The 21,183-nt window shown below is 36.8% G+C and overlaps 1 protein-coding gene across 2 annotated transcripts in view; it reads left to right on the top strand.

Moving 5' to 3' along the window:
• Window positions 1-13,823, top strand: part of DARS1 (aspartyl-tRNA synthetase 1) — a 55,849-nt gene extending 42,026 nt beyond the window's left edge. For both annotated transcript variants that reach the window (XM_034424337.3, XM_034424331.3), the window contains exons 8-16: window positions 1,496-1,607; window positions 2,682-2,816; window positions 3,898-4,045; window positions 5,791-5,937; window positions 6,745-6,787; window positions 7,005-7,085; window positions 11,115-11,226; window positions 12,521-12,592; window positions 13,278-13,823. In XM_034424337.3, the coding sequence (XP_034280228.2) occupies window positions 1,496-1,607; window positions 2,682-2,816; window positions 3,898-4,045; window positions 5,791-5,937; window positions 6,745-6,787; window positions 7,005-7,085; window positions 11,115-11,226; window positions 12,521-12,592; window positions 13,278-13,369 (942 nt within the window). In that variant the 3' untranslated portion in view covers window positions 13,370-13,823. The remainder of the gene's footprint in view (window positions 1-1,495; window positions 1,608-2,681; window positions 2,817-3,897; window positions 4,046-5,790; window positions 5,938-6,744; window positions 6,788-7,004; window positions 7,086-11,114; window positions 11,227-12,520; window positions 12,593-13,277) is intronic.
• The last annotated feature ends 7,360 nt before the right edge of the window (window positions 13,824-21,183 follow it).

Below are 21,183 nucleotides of genomic sequence, written 5' to 3'. Positions count from 1 at the left end.
AACAACAACAACCATAGATCTAATTAGGATAAGAGTAGTATCACTTTGGAACAGCGTCCATCATTAGTGGCTATAATGGCATGGCAGAGAATTCTCTTATCTAAACGTAGATATGTTAAAATATGTCCATTTTAATATACCCCAGAGCTAGGGTTGATATAGAATAGCCTTGGTCATTTCGATGAGCAACTTCTGTCAGAAAAGAAGTGGAGGATTATACTCACTCATTCTCTCTGATCTTTCAGTTTTTCTATTATTTATTGTATTTTGGTATAACTATGGTATAAGTGTAGAAACGGAGTAATAAGATAGTTCTGCTTCTGTAATCCAAGTCAGGTTTTGTAAAGTTGGGTGTATACTGAAATGCATATTTTTTGCTGCAAGGTCCCTTGGAATTTGATCTTCTGCATTCATACATACATACATACATACATGTATATGTGTGTGTGTGTGTGTGTGTGTGTGTGTGTGTGTGTGTGTATATATTATCTACAATCTGTAGTAAAGTATCAAACGCTAATTAATCTCTTATCCTGGAATCAATAATGGGCTGGATGAGGATTAGTATGTTTAAGCAAGGCCTTTAATAACTTTTAATTGATTTGATAGCTTCAACTGTTCCTGTTAGAAATAGATTGTCTATACTGTGCACCCTTTTGATAGGGTTAATGTTGGGTTAATATTGAAGATAATAAAAAAAAAAATAGTTACAGATAATCTTGTCAGAATTGTAACAGAAGCAGCTAGATGGGAGTAGGTTATACATGTTCTTAATGAATTACACTAGTTATATTTGTTTTCAAGCTCAAAGAGTCAGTTCTTACCTTTGAAGCTCTAAACAATTTGAGATCCATATTGTCGAAGAAGTGTGTATACTATACAGCATTTTAAGAGCTTCCAAAAGCACTTTTCCCAAGTTCCTTTGACGGGAGAAGCTCATTGTTCGGAAACTACCTTCTCTATATCAACTCATATAGCTAAAATGCAATCTCCACTAATGCTTGACTAACACTGCTATTATATTATCATTAGGCTAACATATTCTTACTTGCCAGCATGTTAAAATATTCCACTAATCTATTTAGCTTGATGTTTTCATGCTTTGTTTTTGTGTTGTTGTTGTGATATTTTGGAATATCATTATGTTGCACAGTATGTTTTGATTTGTATTCTACTTGAGTACTGATATTCCAAGAAAAGAAAAACAATTAAAAATAGTTTTGGTGAATGGTTAAATAAATAATAATCTCCTTTATCTACTGTTTGCCTACAATACTACATACTGTTAGTAAGTGTTTTTAGCTGTTACTCTTGGTATTACTGCTTGATATTACTGCTTTTGGGTAAACATGCAGGTCTTGAAATAATATTTTGAAATAATATTCAGGCTTTGAAATAATATTTTAATGACTTCCATAGTCCTGATCAAGGCAAACAGTTGGTCTAGCAAGTAAAGTTAAGTTATGAATCTTAATATAGTATCTTTATTTTCCAGACTTCCACTAGTCAAGCTGTCTTCCGTGTCCAGTCTGGTGTTTGTCAACTTTTTCGAGAAACTCTCATTCATAAGGGATTTGTGGAAATTCAGACTCCAAAGATTATTTCTGGTATGCATTCATTATTTTAATGGATTCAGAAGAATTCACACATTGAACACATGAATTTGGGGAAATCTCATTTCTGCGGTAGCCAACATGAATTTATTTTAAATACTTGGTTGCTCATTAGCACTTCTCTTTAAATTGCTACTGCCTCCTTTGAAACAGTAGCTGATTTAAAAAGCTGAAGCACTTTCCATTCTCAAGTATGGTATGGAAAAAAAATTATCCTTGTTTAGTTTCTGGTGCTGTCATTTTCATCTTTGAAACTGACACTTATATCAAGAGTATATATAAAAAAAAGTCCTGTGGGATTAGAGCAATGGGTGGAACTGAAGAATTTATATGCTAAAACTGGATTAGAGAATTTACCTATTAGTCTCAATATTGCCAGTCACACAAAGCAAAGAGTTCTCTAGTCTTAGAGATTGCAAGACCTTCATGCTTGTGATTCCTCCTTTTCCTCCTAATCACCTCTATGAGTTTCTGTTGCCTCTTCCTTCTCTTCTGAAACAAGCTTTGATGCTCTGCTAAAGTGAAAGATACCAATTGAGGATTGAGTTGGAAAGTCCCTTTGTTGTAGGCATTGGGGAAAACTTGACCTGTTGACCCAGAACTTTGGAGTAGGGTAGGAGGGCTTAACTTGGGTTGGCTTGAGGGTTGCACCACGGTTTGGGGTGAAATGTTGAAGGCAGCATTCCCAAAGTAGGCAGGGACAGATCAAAGGTTTGTGGGAGGGAGGTTAAGGGGTGAAATAGATCAAGGAAGATTAGCCTTTCCTTTTAGTTGCCCCCAATTCCAAAAATGCCAAAAAAGAAAATAGCCAATTTTTTTTTTTTTGGCTGTTCACTTATAAGGGCCTCTGGGGACCACAGAAGGTATGTTGGCAGGCCACATATAGTCTCTAGCTTGTACTTTTTGTATCTTGAAAGTGGGGGAGGAGCCTGAAACCAAATACATACCAGGTACCTATTTTACCATGAAAGAAAATGTAACTAAACTGAGGGAGTGGGATAAACATTTTTATCATGAGGTACCTTGTTCAAGATGTGTCACCAAATTGGCTCTTGCTTTGCTTTCCAGCTGCCAGTGAAGGTGGTGCCAATGTATTTACTGTGTCCTACTTCAAAAGCAGTGCCTACCTTGCACAGTCCCCTCAGCTTTACAAGCAGATGTGTATTTGTGCTGACTTTGATAAGGTTTTCTGCATTGGACCAGGTAAGGAAGTGTTTTGTCTGAAAGGCAGTTGTCATATCTCTGGAGCAAGAATATCATGAATGTTCAGATTATGTAAACACTAACTTTCCAACACCTTTTCCCATCTGATTTATAACAGACAAAAGTTTCATGAAAACAACTAATCAATATGACAGTTTCAGTGTTTGCAGGCAGAACAAATAACATGTTGAGCGGAAATTTGGCTTATGAACAGAGCAATGGTGTTCTCTAGTGGCTATTAGAATATCACACAACATTCCATTTTTAAAAATGTGATTGTACTTGGCATGGTTCAACCATTATTGAATTTATTGCACACATACAAGCTTAGCAGGGCCAAGGGTTTGTTATTATAAGCAGCTCACTGGAAATCAATACAGCCCTACAAAATGTGTGCAAAATATTTATGTTCTCAATTTTGTAAGTAAACCCATATTAGTAAGCCAAACCAATATTATCCCTCACCCATCCTATTGATCCTGACACTTTCAATATGTAACTTGAGTTAAATTGGCAGCTGTACAATGAAACCATACATGCTCATCACCAATACAGATGCAGTAACTGTTATGCCACTACCCAAATTATAAACTAAAAGCATGTGCTATTACTGAATGACTATCTCCTAACAGATTAATCCTTAAACATGATTATAGAAGATTTTCACTTATATTTTGTTATCTTACTGCTGGGATAGTGAATTCTTACTCAGATAAATATTTTGGGTGGCGGTTCCTCAGAATCAAGCCCCTCAGAACTGTTAGAAAAGGAAGGAAAATACATGTGACTTAAGTTGCAGGTTTTCTTGTAGAATATTGGATGGTAGCCTTTTAAAAAAATAATGCTTTTAAATATTGCTTTTGCCCATTCTTATTTTTTTCCTGACATGAATGCAAGACTAGCGTAAATATTAGTAGCCTGTTCTCCCTTTGGGGATTTGAGTTCCTCTCAGGGAAATAGAACTTTATTTCATATTAGAGCAATTGATAGTAGCAATGGATGTTATAATATCTCCAGGGCTTCTTTTAATTGCATCGATAGAACCATTTAATATAATTTTAAAAGTATATTTCTCATGCAGTATTTAGAGCAGAAGATTCTAACACTCATAGACACTTGACGGAATTTGTTGGTCTGGATATTGAAATGGCTTTTAATTACCATTATCATGAAGTGGTGGATGAGATTGCAGATACCCTGGTGCAAATTTTCAAGGGACTCCAAGAAAGGTAAAAAAAAAAAAAAGTTTTTTTATACTACTTTAGGAAATAAGAGTAAACCTGAGAGTTTCAAAAGTGTTTTTCAGCCATCTCTAAGCAGTTTTACAGAGTCTGCATATTGCCCCCAACAATCTGGGTTCTTATTTTACCAACTTCGGAAGGATGGTGAGACTTCAACTGCCAAACTGCCCGTAGCCGGCACTCAGCAGAAGTGGCCTGCAGTACTGCATTCTAACCATTGCGCCTAAATAGTAAAAAAAGTAGTAGCAATAACAGTTTTTATATATTCAAACAAATATTCTGGCTACTTTTTATTTTACCTATTTGGAGGAATTCTAAACTATTGTTCCGGTTCATAGCTGCAGCAATGATGCAATTAGAAAGATTTAACAGTATCTGATTTGTTTAGTCAACAAGAATGTGAGCCTCAGCTGCCAAATCTTGGAGTCAAATAGTGATTACTCTTTATCAAAGAATGCTGGAGACTACTTATCCAGTGAAACAGATGAATGGAAGGTTAAATAAACAGAAAATTAGACTAAGAAATCAAAGATGCCTAGAAGGCTGCAATAGAAAACCACTTCCATATTGCTGCAAAGAAATCTAACAGATGTGTCCAGTAATTAGTATTTGAGTTCACCTGGAAACCCATTGTCTTTTTCTTAGGTTTCAATTATTTATTGAATAAGAATAAGAATAATTTAATTACTTTAATTACTTTAAATTATTTAAAAATTTAAGTCAGAAGGTTTATTGGCATGTGTTTTATAATTTTATAATTCTGACCAAAACAACTTTAGCCAGTTTAAAGAAAAACTGGGGAAATGTCTGGTAAAACATCATCACTAGATTTTAGAAGCTGACAAGTTAATATCTTACATGCTCACGTACCTTTTTTTTGGATGGCTGTTAGTCTTTCTGCAAGAAAATCAATCATAATTTAGCATTGGTCCTTAAATTTCCTATGTAGCAAATTCATAATATCACAAATAATGATTAGGAGAACATAGAAGTTCCTGCACTAGGATTCCCCATTGAAACCTATTTGAAATGGTAACCAAGAGCATATAAGCTTCAGTTTATATGACAGGTATTCTATTCTGATTTCTATCAATAAATAGCTCATTACTATCTCCATATGAAGACCAACTAAAAATGGTAATGGGTGAACAGTCAAAATGTTTCTGGCATTAGCTGTTGAGGGCCCAGAATCTAAGATTTATAGGTCCTATGGTTTTCGCTCTGTTTCCAAGCTAAGGTTAAGTAAAAAAATATTTAAGAGCCTATATATATTTCTTCTTATTCATTGAAATTATTGGACTTTTACTTCAGCATCATATTTTTATAGCACATCTTGGAAAATCTCATTTTAATTTTTAAAATAAAAGAACCATGACATATAAAATCCATGTGTGGATTAAAATAGAATTAAGAGGTGTAGCTTATTTCATTTATTTTTTGTTTATGCAGCTTTTATTCAGAGATTACTGCCTGAAGCTCAATTTATAGAGAATAATTTTTGTAAAATTTAACTTGCTTAGTCATTTAGCACATCAGACAGCCCAGTAAATGCTTTGACATATACGGTGTAAATGTCGGTCACCTTATCGCAAGACATTACTTTTCCTTGCAGGAAAGCAATAAACTGAATCTTAAATATTACAGTGACAGAGTGAACTCTTGTGGTAATGAAAGGCAATACCTCTTTGTTTTCTGCTTGGCTATGTTGAAAAGTCTTTTGTCTTTACATACAGGTTTCAGACTGAAATCCAGACAGTGTGCAAACAGTTTCCATGTGAGCCATTCAAGTTCCTGGAGCCAACACTGAGGCTGGAGTACCGGGAGGCCCTGGCTATGCTTCGGGAAGCTGGAGTGGAGATGGGTGATGAAGATGACCTCAGGTATGATTTTTCCAGGGAGAAGGAAGAGCGCCATCTATTGGCAAGAGTATACCCGTTCCTGGGATCCTCTGATGCTATTTCTGGATTTAGGAATCGGCTACTGCTGTTCATCTATGCAGAGAATAGAAAAACATTTAAATCTCTCTATAAAATAACACATCATCCCCCCGTAACAGTAAAACCTCCACATCCCAAGACATGGATAGATCTTCAGAGAATAAGATTAAAACAAATGGAATTACCAAAGGGCTTTCTGAATCAATCAAACTATGAATTATAGAAAACATACATAAACAATCCTAAACTGAACTTTTCAGAAGCAATCAATTCATTTTATCAAAATGCTACTGTTTTATCTTCTGCAAATTATGAGGAGCTCTGGTAGTTCTTTCTGACTCGAAACATGTTCTGAGCAGGTAGCAGCACCAGTTGATCTTGCCTCAGCTCAAGAGTTCAGGAGGACCTGACATGTCTAATACTTGGATTGGAGCTTGATAGGAAAAAACAGTACTATAGGAAGGATTTTTTAAAAATCAGGAAGCAAGGAATCTAGTGTGCTATAAGAAATACACCTCTGAGTATACTGGTCAGGTTCCCTACGCCCTATTTCAACAAAAACTGAATCCAAGATTTAATTCCCAGTTTGCTATAGTTGAGCTAGTAAATAGCATTAAATGGCATTTTTTAACCATAAACATTTTATCTCACTTACATTTTTTTGGAAGGCACACAACACAAACCCAGTAATACCTCAGAGACATTCATGCTAAAAGCTAACATTGTTTACATCTGATTGTTTATTTTCAGTACACCAAGTGAAAAGCTCTTGGGCCGTCTGGTGAAGGAAAAGGTAATTTTTTTAAAAAAAAAATCTCTTTAAAAAGCACTGAAGTTTCTTTCTGATATAAGCTTAAATAACCATACCTTGTCACATAAAATTACTTGTGATTTGTATATCACAGTATTGGTGCATATTCTTCTGTAGTAGGTCTCATATCACTGTAGGGTTTTAATTAATTTCTACCATTTCTTTTTCTTTTTAAAAATTATTTTATTAATATCTGCAGTATGACACCGACTTTTATATTCTTGACAAATATCCACTGGCTGTAAGACCTTTCTACACAATGCCTGACCCAGCAAATCCTGTAAGTATGTCTCTCAGTATTGAAAAAATACTGTGAAATAATGACAAATATGAATACATTGCAAATCTGATGTGGGATTTGTGCCACAAATGTGCCATAAACATATTGCAAGTTCACAGTCTGATATAGGTCATTCCCAAAATGAAAACATCTATTTTCGTATTACACAGTCATTAGTTGTCTTGTGTTTCTTTCCTTTGCTTCCCAGTGCATTGTGCCTGCTTACAGAATTGATTGATTGAACGATTGATTATGTGTCGTCAAGTCATTTTTCAACTCCAAGCAGTCACATAGATAGATTTTCTCCATGACAGAATCGTTGTAGTGTGTGATATTGTTGAGATAATATAATTGTAGGAAAGGATTGAGAATATTAACTCTACCATTTGTTCAGTGCAAAAGAAATACTGTTTGAAAGGAGTAGAAAAGATTATGCGATCTCTATCTTGTTTGCCAAGTAAAAGTTCTGTTTTAATTAGTATAATATAAACTATTAGTAGCTTTAGATTGATGGTAATATTCTTTGGAATTAATTGTTACAGCTGCTTTATTAAATTTTAAAATAAATAGTTTTTGAAACATGTCTAAAAGAATAATATAAGAGCCCAACCAGATTCTTCAATTCCTCCTAATAATTACACTGCTCAAAAAAATAAAGGGAACACTTAAACAACACAATGTAAATCCAAGTCAATCACACTTCTGTGAAATCAAACTGTCCACTTAGGTAGCAACATTGATTGACAATCAATTTCACATGCTGATGTGCAAATGGAATACACAACAGGTGGAAAGCATAGGCAATTAGCAAGACATCCCCAATAAAGGAGTGGTTCTGCAGGTGGTGACCACAGACCACTTCTCAGTTCCTATGCTTTCTGGCTGATGGTTTGGTTACTTTTGAATGCTGGCGGTGCTGTCACTCTAGTGTAGCATGAGACGGAGTCTACAACCCACACAAGTGGCTCAGGTAGTGCAGCTCATCCAAGATGGCACATCAATGCGAACTGTGGCAAGGTTTGCTGTGTCTGTCAGCGTAGTGTCCAGAGCATGGGGGCGCTACCAGGAGACAGGCCAGTACATCAGGAGACGAGGCCGTAGGAGGGCAACAACCCAGCATCAGGACCGCTACCTCTGCCTTTGTGCAAGGAGGGACAGGAGGAGCACTGCCAGAGCCCTGCAAAATGACCTCCAGCGGGCCACAAATGTGCATGTGGCTGCTCAAACGGTCAGAAACCGACTCCATGAGGGTGGTATGAGGGCCCGACATCCACAGGTGGGGGTTGTGCTTACAGCCCAACACCGTGTAGGACGTTTGGCTTTTGCTAGAGAACACCAAGATTGGCAACTTCACCACTGGCACCCTGTGCTCTTCACAGATGAAAGCAGGTTCACACTGAGCACAAGTGACAGACATGACAGGGTCTGGAGACGCCGTGGAGAACATTCTGCTGCCTGCAACATCCTCCAGCATGACCGGTTTGGCAGTGGGTCAGTAATGGTATGGGGTGGCATTTCTTTGGGGAGTCGCACAGCCCTCCATGTGCTCGCTAGAGGTAGCCTGACTGCCATTAGGTACCGAGATGAGATCCTCAGACCCCTTGTGAGACCATATGCTGGTGCGGTTGACCATGGGTTCCTAATGCACACAAATGCTAGACCTCATGTGGCTGGAGTGTGTCAGCAGTTCCTGCAAGTCGAAGGCATTGATGCTATGGACTGGCTCGCCTGTTCCCCAGACCTGAATCCAATTGAGCATATCTGGGACATCATGTCTCGTTCCATCCACCAACGCCACATTGCACCAGACTGTCCAGGAGTTGGGGGATGCTTTAGTCCAGGTGTGGGAGGAGATCCCTCAGGAGACCATCCGCCACCTCATCAGGAGCATGCCCAGGCATTGTAGGGAGGTCATGCAGGCACGTGGAGGCCACACACACTACTGAGCCTCATTTTGACTTGTTTTAAGGACATTACATCAAAGTTGGATCAGCCTGTAGTGTTTTTTCCACTTTAATTTTGAGTGTAACTCCACATCCAGACCTCCATGGGTTGATAAATTTGATTTCCATTGATAATTTTTGTGTGATTTTGTTGTCAGCACATTCAACTATGTAATGAACAAAGTATTTACTAAGAATATTTCATTCAGATCTAGGATGTCTTATTTTTGTGTTCCCTTTATTTTTTAAGCAGTGTATAAGAGATATGGATACCATCATTTAATAGTCTTTTGATCCTGAAATTTTGAAATTTTAAATTCTTAGGTGATTTTCAGTGTCCAAAGCAAAATCCTTCTAGTTAAGTATTGTCTTTCTAATAGCTGTGAAAAATATCTGATGCAAGAAAAAACTATTATGCCAAAGAACCCTTATACCTCATAGATATTACTACAGCTATCCTTCCTGTTTTGGGGAGAATGTCATGACAATTATGTATAGACAATTATCCACACACAAAAAATGAATGCCAAAAAAATTGAAAGAATGGGGAAATGACAAACACTTTAAAAAATTAATTTGCATAGATTTCTGGAGGAAAAGTTTATTTGATAGTATTTAGTTCTAACTTAGTAAATGGACATTATAAAAAAAAGTGTGATTTGACTAGAATGCAGTTTATAGTTTGCAGCCAGAAATGCCTATTTTATAATTTTATAAAGGGTTTGTTTGTTTGTTTGTTTGCTTGCTTGCTTATCAAATTTAGAAAGCATCCATCTCTCCTAATACGAAGCTGAGCTTTCATCAAATGTTTCTTAGTGTCTTGGTTCTTTCTAATTTCCTATTCTTGGTGATTATATAAACCTATGCTGTTTTCATGATAGCTCTATAGAACTGGTTTTCCATTGGATTTTTTCCAGGATGTTTTTTCAACTGCCTAATCTTGCCTATACAGGAATAGTAACCAAGGCACTAGCTTCCAAGATGAGCTAAAGTCTTCTAGGTAGTACCACCTGCTGAAATACTCCCATTTTAAGCAGTGGTGAAACCACAAAGCCTTGTTTTACATTAGCCACTTGCCAAAGAAGGGTAAATTTTCCCTATCATTTTACCTATTTGGAATGATCTGTTTTTCTCCTCCAGTTATTTTTACAGCTATGCAAATTAGAGGTAATTTCTGTATCTCATGGTATATTGGGTGTCAAACTCGCAGCCCACGGACCAGAAGTGTCATGCGTTGGCCACGCCCACCCCCAGTTTAGCAAAGGGGGGGAAAGTTGTGATACATCACATGACGATGTGTCGTCGTGAGTTTGACACCCCTGTGGTATATCTTCTCAATATTACAGTGTATATCATACTGAGTCTCACACTGGAAAACTGGGTGGTGGTATTAGTAAGGTATTGCTAAAACACAAATACCATGTGTTTTACTCAATAGCTTCTGAGTAAATTGATTTAAGGAGGCAGAACCTTCTAAACACTAAAAATTACATCATCTTAATTGGAAAAGAGGTTTAGAAAAGGCTTTTTCCTTAAACAGGGACCCTAGAATGTTTTCTGTGAACTTGAAATAATTCAGTACAAGAAGAGGGTATTGTCTCTGCCTCTGTTATAAAGATTGCTTTCCGGATAATCTTCACAGAATAAAGCAGTTTATTGAGTTTTTCTTTTTTCCTTCATATGTTGTGCTTTCAAAACTGAAAGAAATAAAATTAAAGAATGCAAGTTTTTTATCAGTAGTCAGAATCCTACAGGCTAAACATAAATCTTATGACCAGAAAAGAAAGACAAAGTGAAACAAAACAAATAACCACCATTTAATACACAGCAGCAGTTCTGAAAACTGTACACAAGGGAAAGAGAAAAGTGCTTTTTCTCATGGAGACCATGATGGAAGGATACAATCATTGTTGGAGCAGGCAGATGCTGCCTCAAGCAGTATTTTTCTCCTATGCAGATATTCCTGTTACATTGCTTATGGTAGTCAGTGCCTTTATCCTATGTCATTTATTATCTATAGATTCCAGTTTTGAAGCATACTTAAGCATTGGTTACTAAATCACATTTCCCCCTCCCTCCCCCCCAGATAACCTCCAACTCCTATGATATGTTCATGAGAGGAGAAGAGATTCTGTCTGGGGCACAGAGAATTCATGATCCAGAGCTGTTGACTGAGAGAGCCTTACATCATGGCATTGGTAATTCCTAAGGTCTATTAGTTAAATATATCATTTCTAACAAAGATACCTCTTTATTAGAGGAGCCTGGTATTGCTTATTTTCATATGATCCTTGTGACTGCAAAAAGATAATTCTGTATTTTTTCCCTAGTTCAGGATTTCTCAGCTTTAGCAACTTGAACATGTGTGGACTTCAATGTTGGCTATACTTCATTTGGCACAACTAGAAATAATACTTTTATATTATCCGTATTTTAAAAGTTGGGCCTTGGGCCACATCATGATTTGAGTAGCTTGTTGGATAGCAAATAGAACAGAGTCAGAACTCAAAATAGGACTAATAGGATTGGAGTTTGGAATTTTTACAGATGATTGTTGCCTCCTAGAATATCCTTTCCCTTGTAAAGAAAGTCAAATATTTGTCTAACGGAAAGTAAAAAGTACATATCATTCAAATAATAAAAGCTGTTGTATGGAATTTTTCTTAAAATGGGTTTATAAATTTCTTACCTATTTACTCCATACTATCCCACCCTAGGCACGCCATCTGGATCACTAACATAGTAAATATACCTACAGAAAATAATTAAAAGTAATAACAAAATCATTATTAAAACTAGTTGAGAAAAGGGAAAATATAAAATCTGAGAGAGGGTACTCCATATTTTGGACTTTTACAAGGCGTTCCGTGTACTTTTAGACATCTGAAAGTCAGTGTATTTTAAGGCTAGGAAAAAGGCCATTGTTCATAGTGTATTTACTAGCTATGTGTGAGTTGACCTAACAAAAACTACTACATTGGCCAAACTGCCTTGCCCTTCGGCAACAAAATAATAAATTTTTAAAAGTATACAAAGATAAGAAACTAATACAAGCTAAGAAAATTATGAGTAAAATGAGAAAAAATTAAAAAGTGCAAAAAGGAAAATATGTTAAAAGAAAAAATGATAAATAAACAAGTTCCCCCTTCATCAGTACAATTTCAATAGCTTTTCATCTTCTCTAATACTACAACAAAGCACTTTTCTTCCCATGTCTCATCTCTTACTTATAAACAGATAAAACTTCATTTAATTCTAAGCAGCAAAAGTCCATTAACAACTTAAGAGCTTTCTAGCCTGATGCCTTAACCTCTAAACCAACCTAGATGTCTAACATTGGATAGTCATGTTGAATTAATGCAAAAACATGTATTGGAACGTTGTGAAGAGCTGAAACATTGGTTAATATTGGTGCTCTCTTCTATGTTGAATACTTTTTCCATGATGCTAATTAGAATTTGGCCTGATCTGAAATATAATTTTTCTTTTCAGATTTAGAGAAAATTAAGTCTTATATCGATTCGTTTCGTTTTGGTGCACCTCCCCATGCAGGTGGTGGCATAGGTAATGTAGCTTACATTCATTATATTATATTTTCACTTTGGTCTGTATTCACATGATTTTAATTCCCGACCATTTATCTCTGAGGGTAGGTTTTTTTTTAAAATTTTGTTATAAACCTTGTGTTCTTCTTTTCTTATGAACCAGTTATCAAAGTAGTAATGAAATGACAGTGAAAGATCCTTAATCACAAAAGAAATCATAACATTTATTTGCCATGTTCCTCTTTCTATTTCATCTAGCAGGGCATAGAATAATGAGGAAAAGAAACAATTGCTGTTTGATGGGGATCTGTTTCTATGGTTCATATTACTAATGTGATAAAAATAATTGCTATTATCTCACCCACCGCCTTTTTACTACAAAATCCAATTTAGATATTATAAAAAATGTAATCCAGTTTTTCCTTTAAACGCAAATTATGTGGAAGACTACAGGATATCTAGATAGGTCAGAGAAAGCACTGCACCACCCTGCCAATGTTCTCTTTCAATTCCACTTTGCTGATATTTGTCTCAGACCTTTGCCAGATTGCACTTGGCAGAGGCAGCTGGAGAAAAATATTTGGTACTGACTTTGGTTTATCACAAATAACCCAGCAAGTTTGTTCTCTATTGTGAATATTTCAATATATGTTGTACATATAACTCCATCTTCAGATTAATTAGATTGGATTTAATTTTGACAGGCTTGGAAAGAGTCACCATGTTGTATCTTGGGTTGAGCAATGTCCGGCAGACATCCATGTTTCCCCGTGATCCAAAGCGTCTCACACCTTAAGAAGACTACAACGTCAGGTTTCAAAGATTTAATGTTGCTTCCAACAATCCAGCATAAATCAATATGCAGTGGGAGGATATCTCATCTACTCAAGTGCCACAATAACAATCATTCAACTCATTACTAATGTTTAAATTCAGCTACTTTAACTGATCTGGAGTGCTACAGAAAATGTCATAACTTTTTAAGAAAATAATAAATCAAAGTACTACAGTATTGCCTTGTAGGTAAGCAAATTTCTTAAAAAACCTCAAATTTTAATAAAATTCATAGTTTTGCATAGTTTATTTCAACATGTGACAGCAAGGTAATAAAATCTCAGATTACATTTTTGTCAATAACAATGCAGTGTGAAAAGTAAATTGAGCAAGAATTTTCTTGAGAAGCAACTGGAAATAGTGAGCAGTTTGATCTTACTAAAATGAAAAAGATTGCAATAAAACTTCTAACAATTCTGTGTGTCAGTTTTTTCATTTTGTAGGAGAAATATATTATTTTGAAATAGTACTTGATGCTTACCTGATGCTAAAATTATGCCAGCTTTATTTACATAGGGCATTACCACAAATTAAGGTACATTGCAAAAATGTACATATAAAATGTACATTTAAAGCTAGATCTAGCAATACACAATCAGATTTATTCTTGTACATTAGAACTTCCACTTGCTTCCCCAACTATTCTGTGCATCCATAGATTTTTCCAAAGGATCCTGGAGTAGATTTGATGGTGCAGGTGGGAGCAACTCACTACTGATACTGAGTTAAAGAAATTGTATTAAAGCTATGATGAAATGAAAGTTTAAAAAAATACATATCTTCAAATATTAAGACCTGTGAACTTAACCAAGCAACGTAATTATGTTAGTAAAGCAGTTCTATACATACACAGCAACATATACAGGTAGTCCTCATTTAGCAACCACAGATGGGACCAGCAACATGGTCATTAAGTGAAGTGGTTGCCAAGTGAACTTGTGACTGTGTTTACAATCTTACTTCAGCTTTCCTTTGCTTTACAAACCTGCAAATGTCAGTAAGACAGACAACAGATTCTAGTTCCTGCTCACACAGGAGACCTGTACTATTTCTGAGAAATGGCTGCCCAGTCTCTTCTTAAAAGCCTCCAGTGATGGGGCAATTTGTTCCACTGGTTTATTGTTTTCACTGTTAGGAATTTTCTCATTAGTTCTAGGTTGCTTCTCTCCTTGATTAGTTTCTATCCATTGTTTCTTGTCTTGCCTTCAGGTGCTTTGGTAAATAATTTGGGCCCCTCTTCCTTGTCGCAGCCCTTCAAGTATTCTTATCAGGTCACCCCTGGTCCTACTAGACTAGGTATGCCCCGTTCCTGCGGGGCATACCTAGTACAACAAATTGTTCTTTGTATGTTATAGCTTCTAAGACCCCTAATCATCTTTCTTCTCTGACTTCTTTCCAAAAAAGTCATATATGCCAGGGTTGTATTGTATATACCAAGCTTGATCACAAAGTTATTTTTTGTCCACTAAAAATGGTCAATAAATAAGGCAGTCACTAAATGAGGACTACCTATAATTGCTGCTTGCAATTATCCGTGTTTTATGTTACAAAGTGGAATATAAAAATAATAATTTATCTCAGATTTATTCCTAGTAATCTTATATTCAGTTAATCCAATTGGAATCAAATACAATTACTTTTCCCCAATTAGATCTAATATTTCTGGATAAAACTCTTTTCTCAATCTTACTTTTTGACTAATTCGCTAAATCAAAAAGAGGTATCAGGTAGAGTACTTTTTTTAAAAAAAATCAACCCTACATCCTCTATTCTAGTACTTTTATCAGTGGATGAAAAGATTTAGGGAGTGCTTATCAAAATTTCAATTAAATTGGATGGGATAGCTATACTTCAGAAGATTTCAGCAAGTTACAGAAATGGTCTGAAAGTAACCAAAAGACAATTGTAATGTTTTCCATTAAAAAAAAAAATTCAGTTATAACATGGCAAGAGGGGAGGGAAGATCTTCAAAGTAGGTTGTGGATTAATAATTATGACGGGTGAAGGGGCTAGTAATAGTTTTTGTTTCTTTCATGGGTGCTGTGATTGGAACTTGTGTTATTTGGGTAGGGCTCCATCTTAGTATTTTCGGTGCATGTGTGGATTGTTAGTGTAAATTACAAATTGAATATGAGCCAGCAACACAACACGACTATAACAAGAACAAATGTAATTTTAGGTTTCATCAATGTAAATGTACTTTTTAAATCTTGGAACTAGTTGTGGCCTTGGTTAGGTCCCAATTCTGGGAACAATGCATTAAGAAGGATTGAGAGAAGAGCAACAAAAAAAAAAAATTGGGATTAGAAATGAGTTCCAACAAAGGCTGAAGCACATGAATCTTCACATTATCTCAGAAGCTGTCAAACTATTCTCCAAAGCACCTGAGGGTAGAACAAGAAGCAATGGGTGGAAACTAATCAAGAAGAGAAGCAACTTAGAACTAAGGCGAAATTTCCTGACAGAACAATTAATCAGTGGAACAACTTGCCTGCAGAAGTTGTAAATGCTCCAACACTGGAAATTTTTAAGAAGATGTTGGATAACCATTTGTCTGAAGTGGTGTAGGGTTTCCTGCCTGGGCAGGGGGTTGGACTAGAAGACCTCCAAGGTCCCTTCCAACTCTATTATTCTATTCTATTCTAAATGGAAGTAAATTATGAGAGCCAGTTTGGTCTAGTGGTTAAGGCATACAGCTAGGAATTAGGAAACTGCATTCTAGTGCTGCCTTGGTGACTTTGGGCCAAACACTCTTTCTTAGTCCTGGGAAGGAGGTAATGGCAAGCCATTTCTGAAATCTTGCCAAGAAAACTGAAGAAGTAAATCAAGACCTTCCTCATTCTAGATTGTACGATAGAATAATGGATTTAAGTTACAAAAAGCCAGATTTCAACTGAACATTAGAATAAAAATTCCCAACAGAACAATTCAACAGTGGATCCAATTACCCAGAGAGATCAACTCCACAGGATATGTTCAAGTAAATGTTAGATAATAGTATGTGTAGATCTATATCTACCCGAGATTGAAATCTCAAAAACATAGTTTCTATTTTATGGAGTGCTTCTGTAATACATAAGACCAAGTTCACTGGGTGGCCCTGAAACCTGAGAAGAAATTGCCAAAGGCAGAATATCTTGATCCCAGTTAGTATCTGAGGTTTGTTATTGGTAATTTGTCATCCTGGGTACAGTTTCAAATTCAGAAGACAAATTTGGGATTACTGTCTTTCAACTTCTAAACAGAAAAATGGGAAGCTAGAACAACTACTTAATGGGGCTGTTTTAGCCATGCTTGGCTTTTTCTTCCATTCCTTTGCAAGTGCTGAGAAGGTGAAACAGGTACACAATTTGGGGGAAGGGATGATAAAACTAGCACTAACACTGATTAGAACACTCTGGGTTTTACCATTTTTACTGCGAAACTGCTTAACCCTGCAAAGATGGCTTGGACACTAGCCAAGATAGCTGCACTCAAGTAAGCAGTCCTCTGAGCATCTGTATAGGGCTTGGTCACTTGGGAAATCACTTACCCATGGACCGTGGCAGGCTCACCTAAGCATGTCACGCAAACACACCCTATATTACATGCTGAACATACCTAATCATTCTGCAACATTTTCTCAAAATAAGCAAAAAAATAATGTTAATCCCAATAGAAAAATATTTTTAAAGGTTTATCGTAAATATAGCAAGTCTGTAAAGCAAAGTTGTTGACTCATCTGTGATGCCGACAACATAATTCTAAAACAGCACCTAAATGAGATTTTGAAAAGTTATTTTCCAAATGAAGTTCTCGGAATTTCCTGAATATTTGCAACTAAGAATATGGGGCAGGTTTGATGTTAGGAACGTAGGCAGCTAAGACCATCCAGACCTGAGGTTTTCAAAATGTTCAGTCTAAGTAACCTATTAATTAAAATAAAAATTCAGAACCTCTAATCAAAAGACAGCACAATAATAGCAAATTGGCTGTGTTAGAATGAATTGTTTTCTAATTCCTCACAACACCCCATCAAACAATTTGAAAAATCCTGCTCTATACCTTTGGAACTTCAATTGCCATCATCTCCAGAGTTTCTAGGTGTCACTGTCACGGTACAAAAGGAAACAAATTGTATTTATTTATTAATTACATTTATATGGCACCCATTTCCCCAATAAGGCAACTCTGGTTGACAGTACAAAAGGAGGATAGAAGGAATGCAACTAGGGTGGCCAATTGACCAGATGAATGATGCAACTGTGTTTCTTGATTAATTGCCACACAGCTCAATTCTATGTACTCCTAAGTAGCTATGCATAAGAGCCGAGGTGGCACAGTGCAAAGGAGTGCAGCACTGCAGGCTACTTCAGCTGACTGCTAGTTGCAATTTGGCAGTTCAAATTTCACTGGCTCAAGGTTGACTCAGCCTTTCATCCTTCCGAGGTGGGTAAAATGAGGACCCAGATTGTTGGAGGTAATAGGCTGACTCTGTAAACTGCTTAGAGAGGGCTGTAAAGCACTGTGAAGCGGTATATAAGTCTAAGTGCTATAGCTATGCATATGATGCTGCCTTTGGCTGGAACTTTGGGGGACAGACAAATGCATATTCTACTATAGGGAAGTGAAGGAGGAGGAACTCACTGCAATCAGTCTTGCAGAATTAGCAAAGTTTGCCAGAATTTGGGGGTAGGCAGGGAATCAGATTTTGTCTGGGTGCACGTTGTGAGGGAACAGTAGTTAGCTACCCCATGCGTGCAGCATAGTTGCAAATGCTGGTGATGTCCAGCCAATGAAAGGAACTATAACACTGAGGTAAGAACAGATGGCTCAGTGTTTTTGAAGGTGGCTTTTTTCCCCATAGTCCCTTCCCAAGAAAAATTGGCTTTCCCCTCCTCTTCTCCGCCTCCCCGCTTAATCTCTTGTGGAATCCATTCATGTTTTTAAAGCTATGGTTCCTGGAAGCCAGTTTGAAAAAGGCCCATTTAGACTATCACGGTCAATACTGGTTACAATTGATCACAACTTTATCTGCCATCCCTGGAGATGCCAGGGGTTAAACTCAGGACTTTCTACCCACAAAACACCCAGGTCTGCAATTTGGGAATACTCCAGATTCAGTAAAAAGCAATGTAATGAATGTAGCAGTTCCTGGAGAGGCCATGCTCCTTGTTTACACACCATTTCATCTATTGTGGATGGTTTTTTTCCACAGAGGTGCCTTTTTAAAAGGTTTAGACAGCTTAAACAGTTCCAGAATGCTGGAGCCAAAGCAGGGCCTGTTAATCTGAGTGTGCTAATTGTTTGCTAAATGCAGCAGCTTAATTGGCCCCCATTCTGTCCATGAGCATAATTCAAAGTTGTAATTAAGGTATCTAAAGACATGGCAAAGCACAAAGCAATGCAGAGGTTGCTGAATTTGCTATTTCAAAAACCTATTTAACGGCATTAGTTTTCCAACATGGTATCTGTATTAGAATTTAGTAAAGGGAAACCCAAAGGTGCTTTTTCAAGAGGCAACTGGACTTTCTGGTTTTCTTTGAAGATGTTTCACTTCTCATCCAAGAAGCTTCTTCAGCTCTGATTGGATGGAGGGGAAGGGAAGGATTTACACTCCTTGCAGACAGCTGGACATTTACATTCTTTTAGCAGGTCATTAAGGTCACCTGGAGGTCTATCTGTGTCCTCAGGGTCACCTGAATACTGCAAATGTGTGTGAAGCCTTGGAATTGCTGAAAGGTTGTAGATTGGAAATAGATGATGTTGTATCCGTCCCCCTCTGTTGAGGGCGGGCTGTTCAATTTTGACATAGACGGTCTCTTTGACCCCTCTTTCAAACTGGAGTTCCTTCCATTCCCCTCCATCCAGAGCTGATGAAGCTTCTTAAATAAGAAGCGAAACATCTTCAAAAAAACCCAAGAAAGTCCAGTTGTCTCTTGAAAAAGCACCTTTAGGACAACTATGACCTAGATGAGTGAGAATCTCTATAGACATTTAGTAAAGGGAAAGACTTTAGTCTTACATGGAAACTAACAAAACTGTATTTTCTGGAAAACATGGTGCAGGCTCTTCACTGGAAGACATTTTAATGTTTTTCAGTTGTCCCCTTGAACTCATGGGCAGCTCTTACATAAACAAATGGACTGTGTATAAGTCACTGACTCCAGAGCAATGTGAGAAGTATCTACGGTAGTTATCATTTTTTAATTTTGCTGATGACGACTCCTGTGATGATTTCAGTCTCCTAAAGGAGATGATACTTCCATATCAAAGAAGTAACATATCAAAGTACAGCTGATTTACAAGCCTTAAACTACTTTATCTTCATTTTGCAGCAAAGGAGAGATAACAAGAGTGAAAGATAGTGGCAGCAAAGTACATATTTCTTTTAAATAATTGCAGTATCAAGGCCTTTTTCTGCTCATTTACCCCTTACTTATAGCTTTAAATAATACTTTGCTCCATTTAGCCACCAATTTATTGCTCCCATTGCAGCCTCAGCATATTTCCTTTCTGAGGGGATGTCCCTTGCTGTACATCCATCCTAATCTTCAAGGATAAACTCATTAGTTGGGCAGCTAACCTATAGCTTTTAATCCAGCTTCAACAGAAAATTGCTGTCGGTTATTCTGTCTTGCTTTTTTTGACTTTTCTCTTTACCAATTCTCCAGTTCAAAAGAATATATTTAACTCGCACTAATAAATATCCAATAAAACAAAATGGACAAGAAATATAAAAGTTGACATTCAAAAACTTAACAGGGAAATCCAATTTAAACTGATAAAGGAAGTCTGGCAAAAGGCCTAGAGTCACTTTATCGGTGAGATGAAAAGCATATAAATTTAATTGATTATTGCCAACTTTTCAGAGGATATTTTGATCAAGTCCAAATATTCGGGGTAATATAGATACTGTAACTCTTTAATCAGAAGATGAACAAATTCAGGAGACAAAACTTATAATTGGTGTCAGAAAAAAAAATTATTGGAACAATTCTATTTGGGTTCTTTGCTCAGAAACATTCAAATGTAATAGCAATAGCACTTAGACTTATATATCGCTTTGTAGTGCTTTACAGCCCTCTTTAAGCAGTTTTACAGAGTTAGCCTATTGCCCCCAACAATCTGGGTCCTCATTTTACCCACCTCAGAAGGATGGAAGGCTGAGTCAACCTTGAGCCTGGTATTTCAACTGCCAATTGTAGGCAGCCGGTAGTCAGCAGAAGTGGCCTGCAGTACTAGCACCACTGAGGCTCTGTTATGTGTTACTGCAGGCTACCATGTTGTGTAAACTCAGCTCTTATGATTTATGGTTTACTTATGGAGTCTTGTACAAATGCAGAAAACCATACCTAGAAAATCAGGATTTAACTATGGCAAAGACAGGACTACACTACATCATTTCTAGTAACTCAGCTGTAACTCAGTGATAGCTGCCACCAACACTGCTATCTTGCTATCATTTTAAAACCAGATGAAAATTTACTCAGACATTTTTAAAGGATGTTTGTTTACTGTGAAATCTATTTGCTTTCTACTTGTTCCAATTATGAATTTTATACAGGTAGACCTTGACTTACAAGTTTGCTTAGTGACTGTTCAAAGTTAAAACAGCATTGGAAAAAGTGACATGGCCATTTTTCAGAGTTATGACCATTGCACTATTGCTGTGGTCACATGATCAAAATTTGGATGCTTGGCAACTAGTGCAAATTTGTGATAGTTGCTGTGTCCCAAGATCATGTGAACAGCTTTTCCAATCTTCTGACAAGCAAAGTCAATGGGGAAGCCGGA

The sequence above is a fragment of the Pantherophis guttatus genome, chromosome 1 (assembly GCF_059756535.1).
Source record: "Pantherophis guttatus breed Tessera chromosome 1, ASM5975653v1, whole genome shotgun sequence".
Taxonomy (NCBI): Eukaryota; Metazoa; Chordata; class Lepidosauria; order Squamata; family Colubridae; genus Pantherophis; species Pantherophis guttatus.
This window is presented reverse-complemented; position numbering and strand designations above follow the sequence as displayed.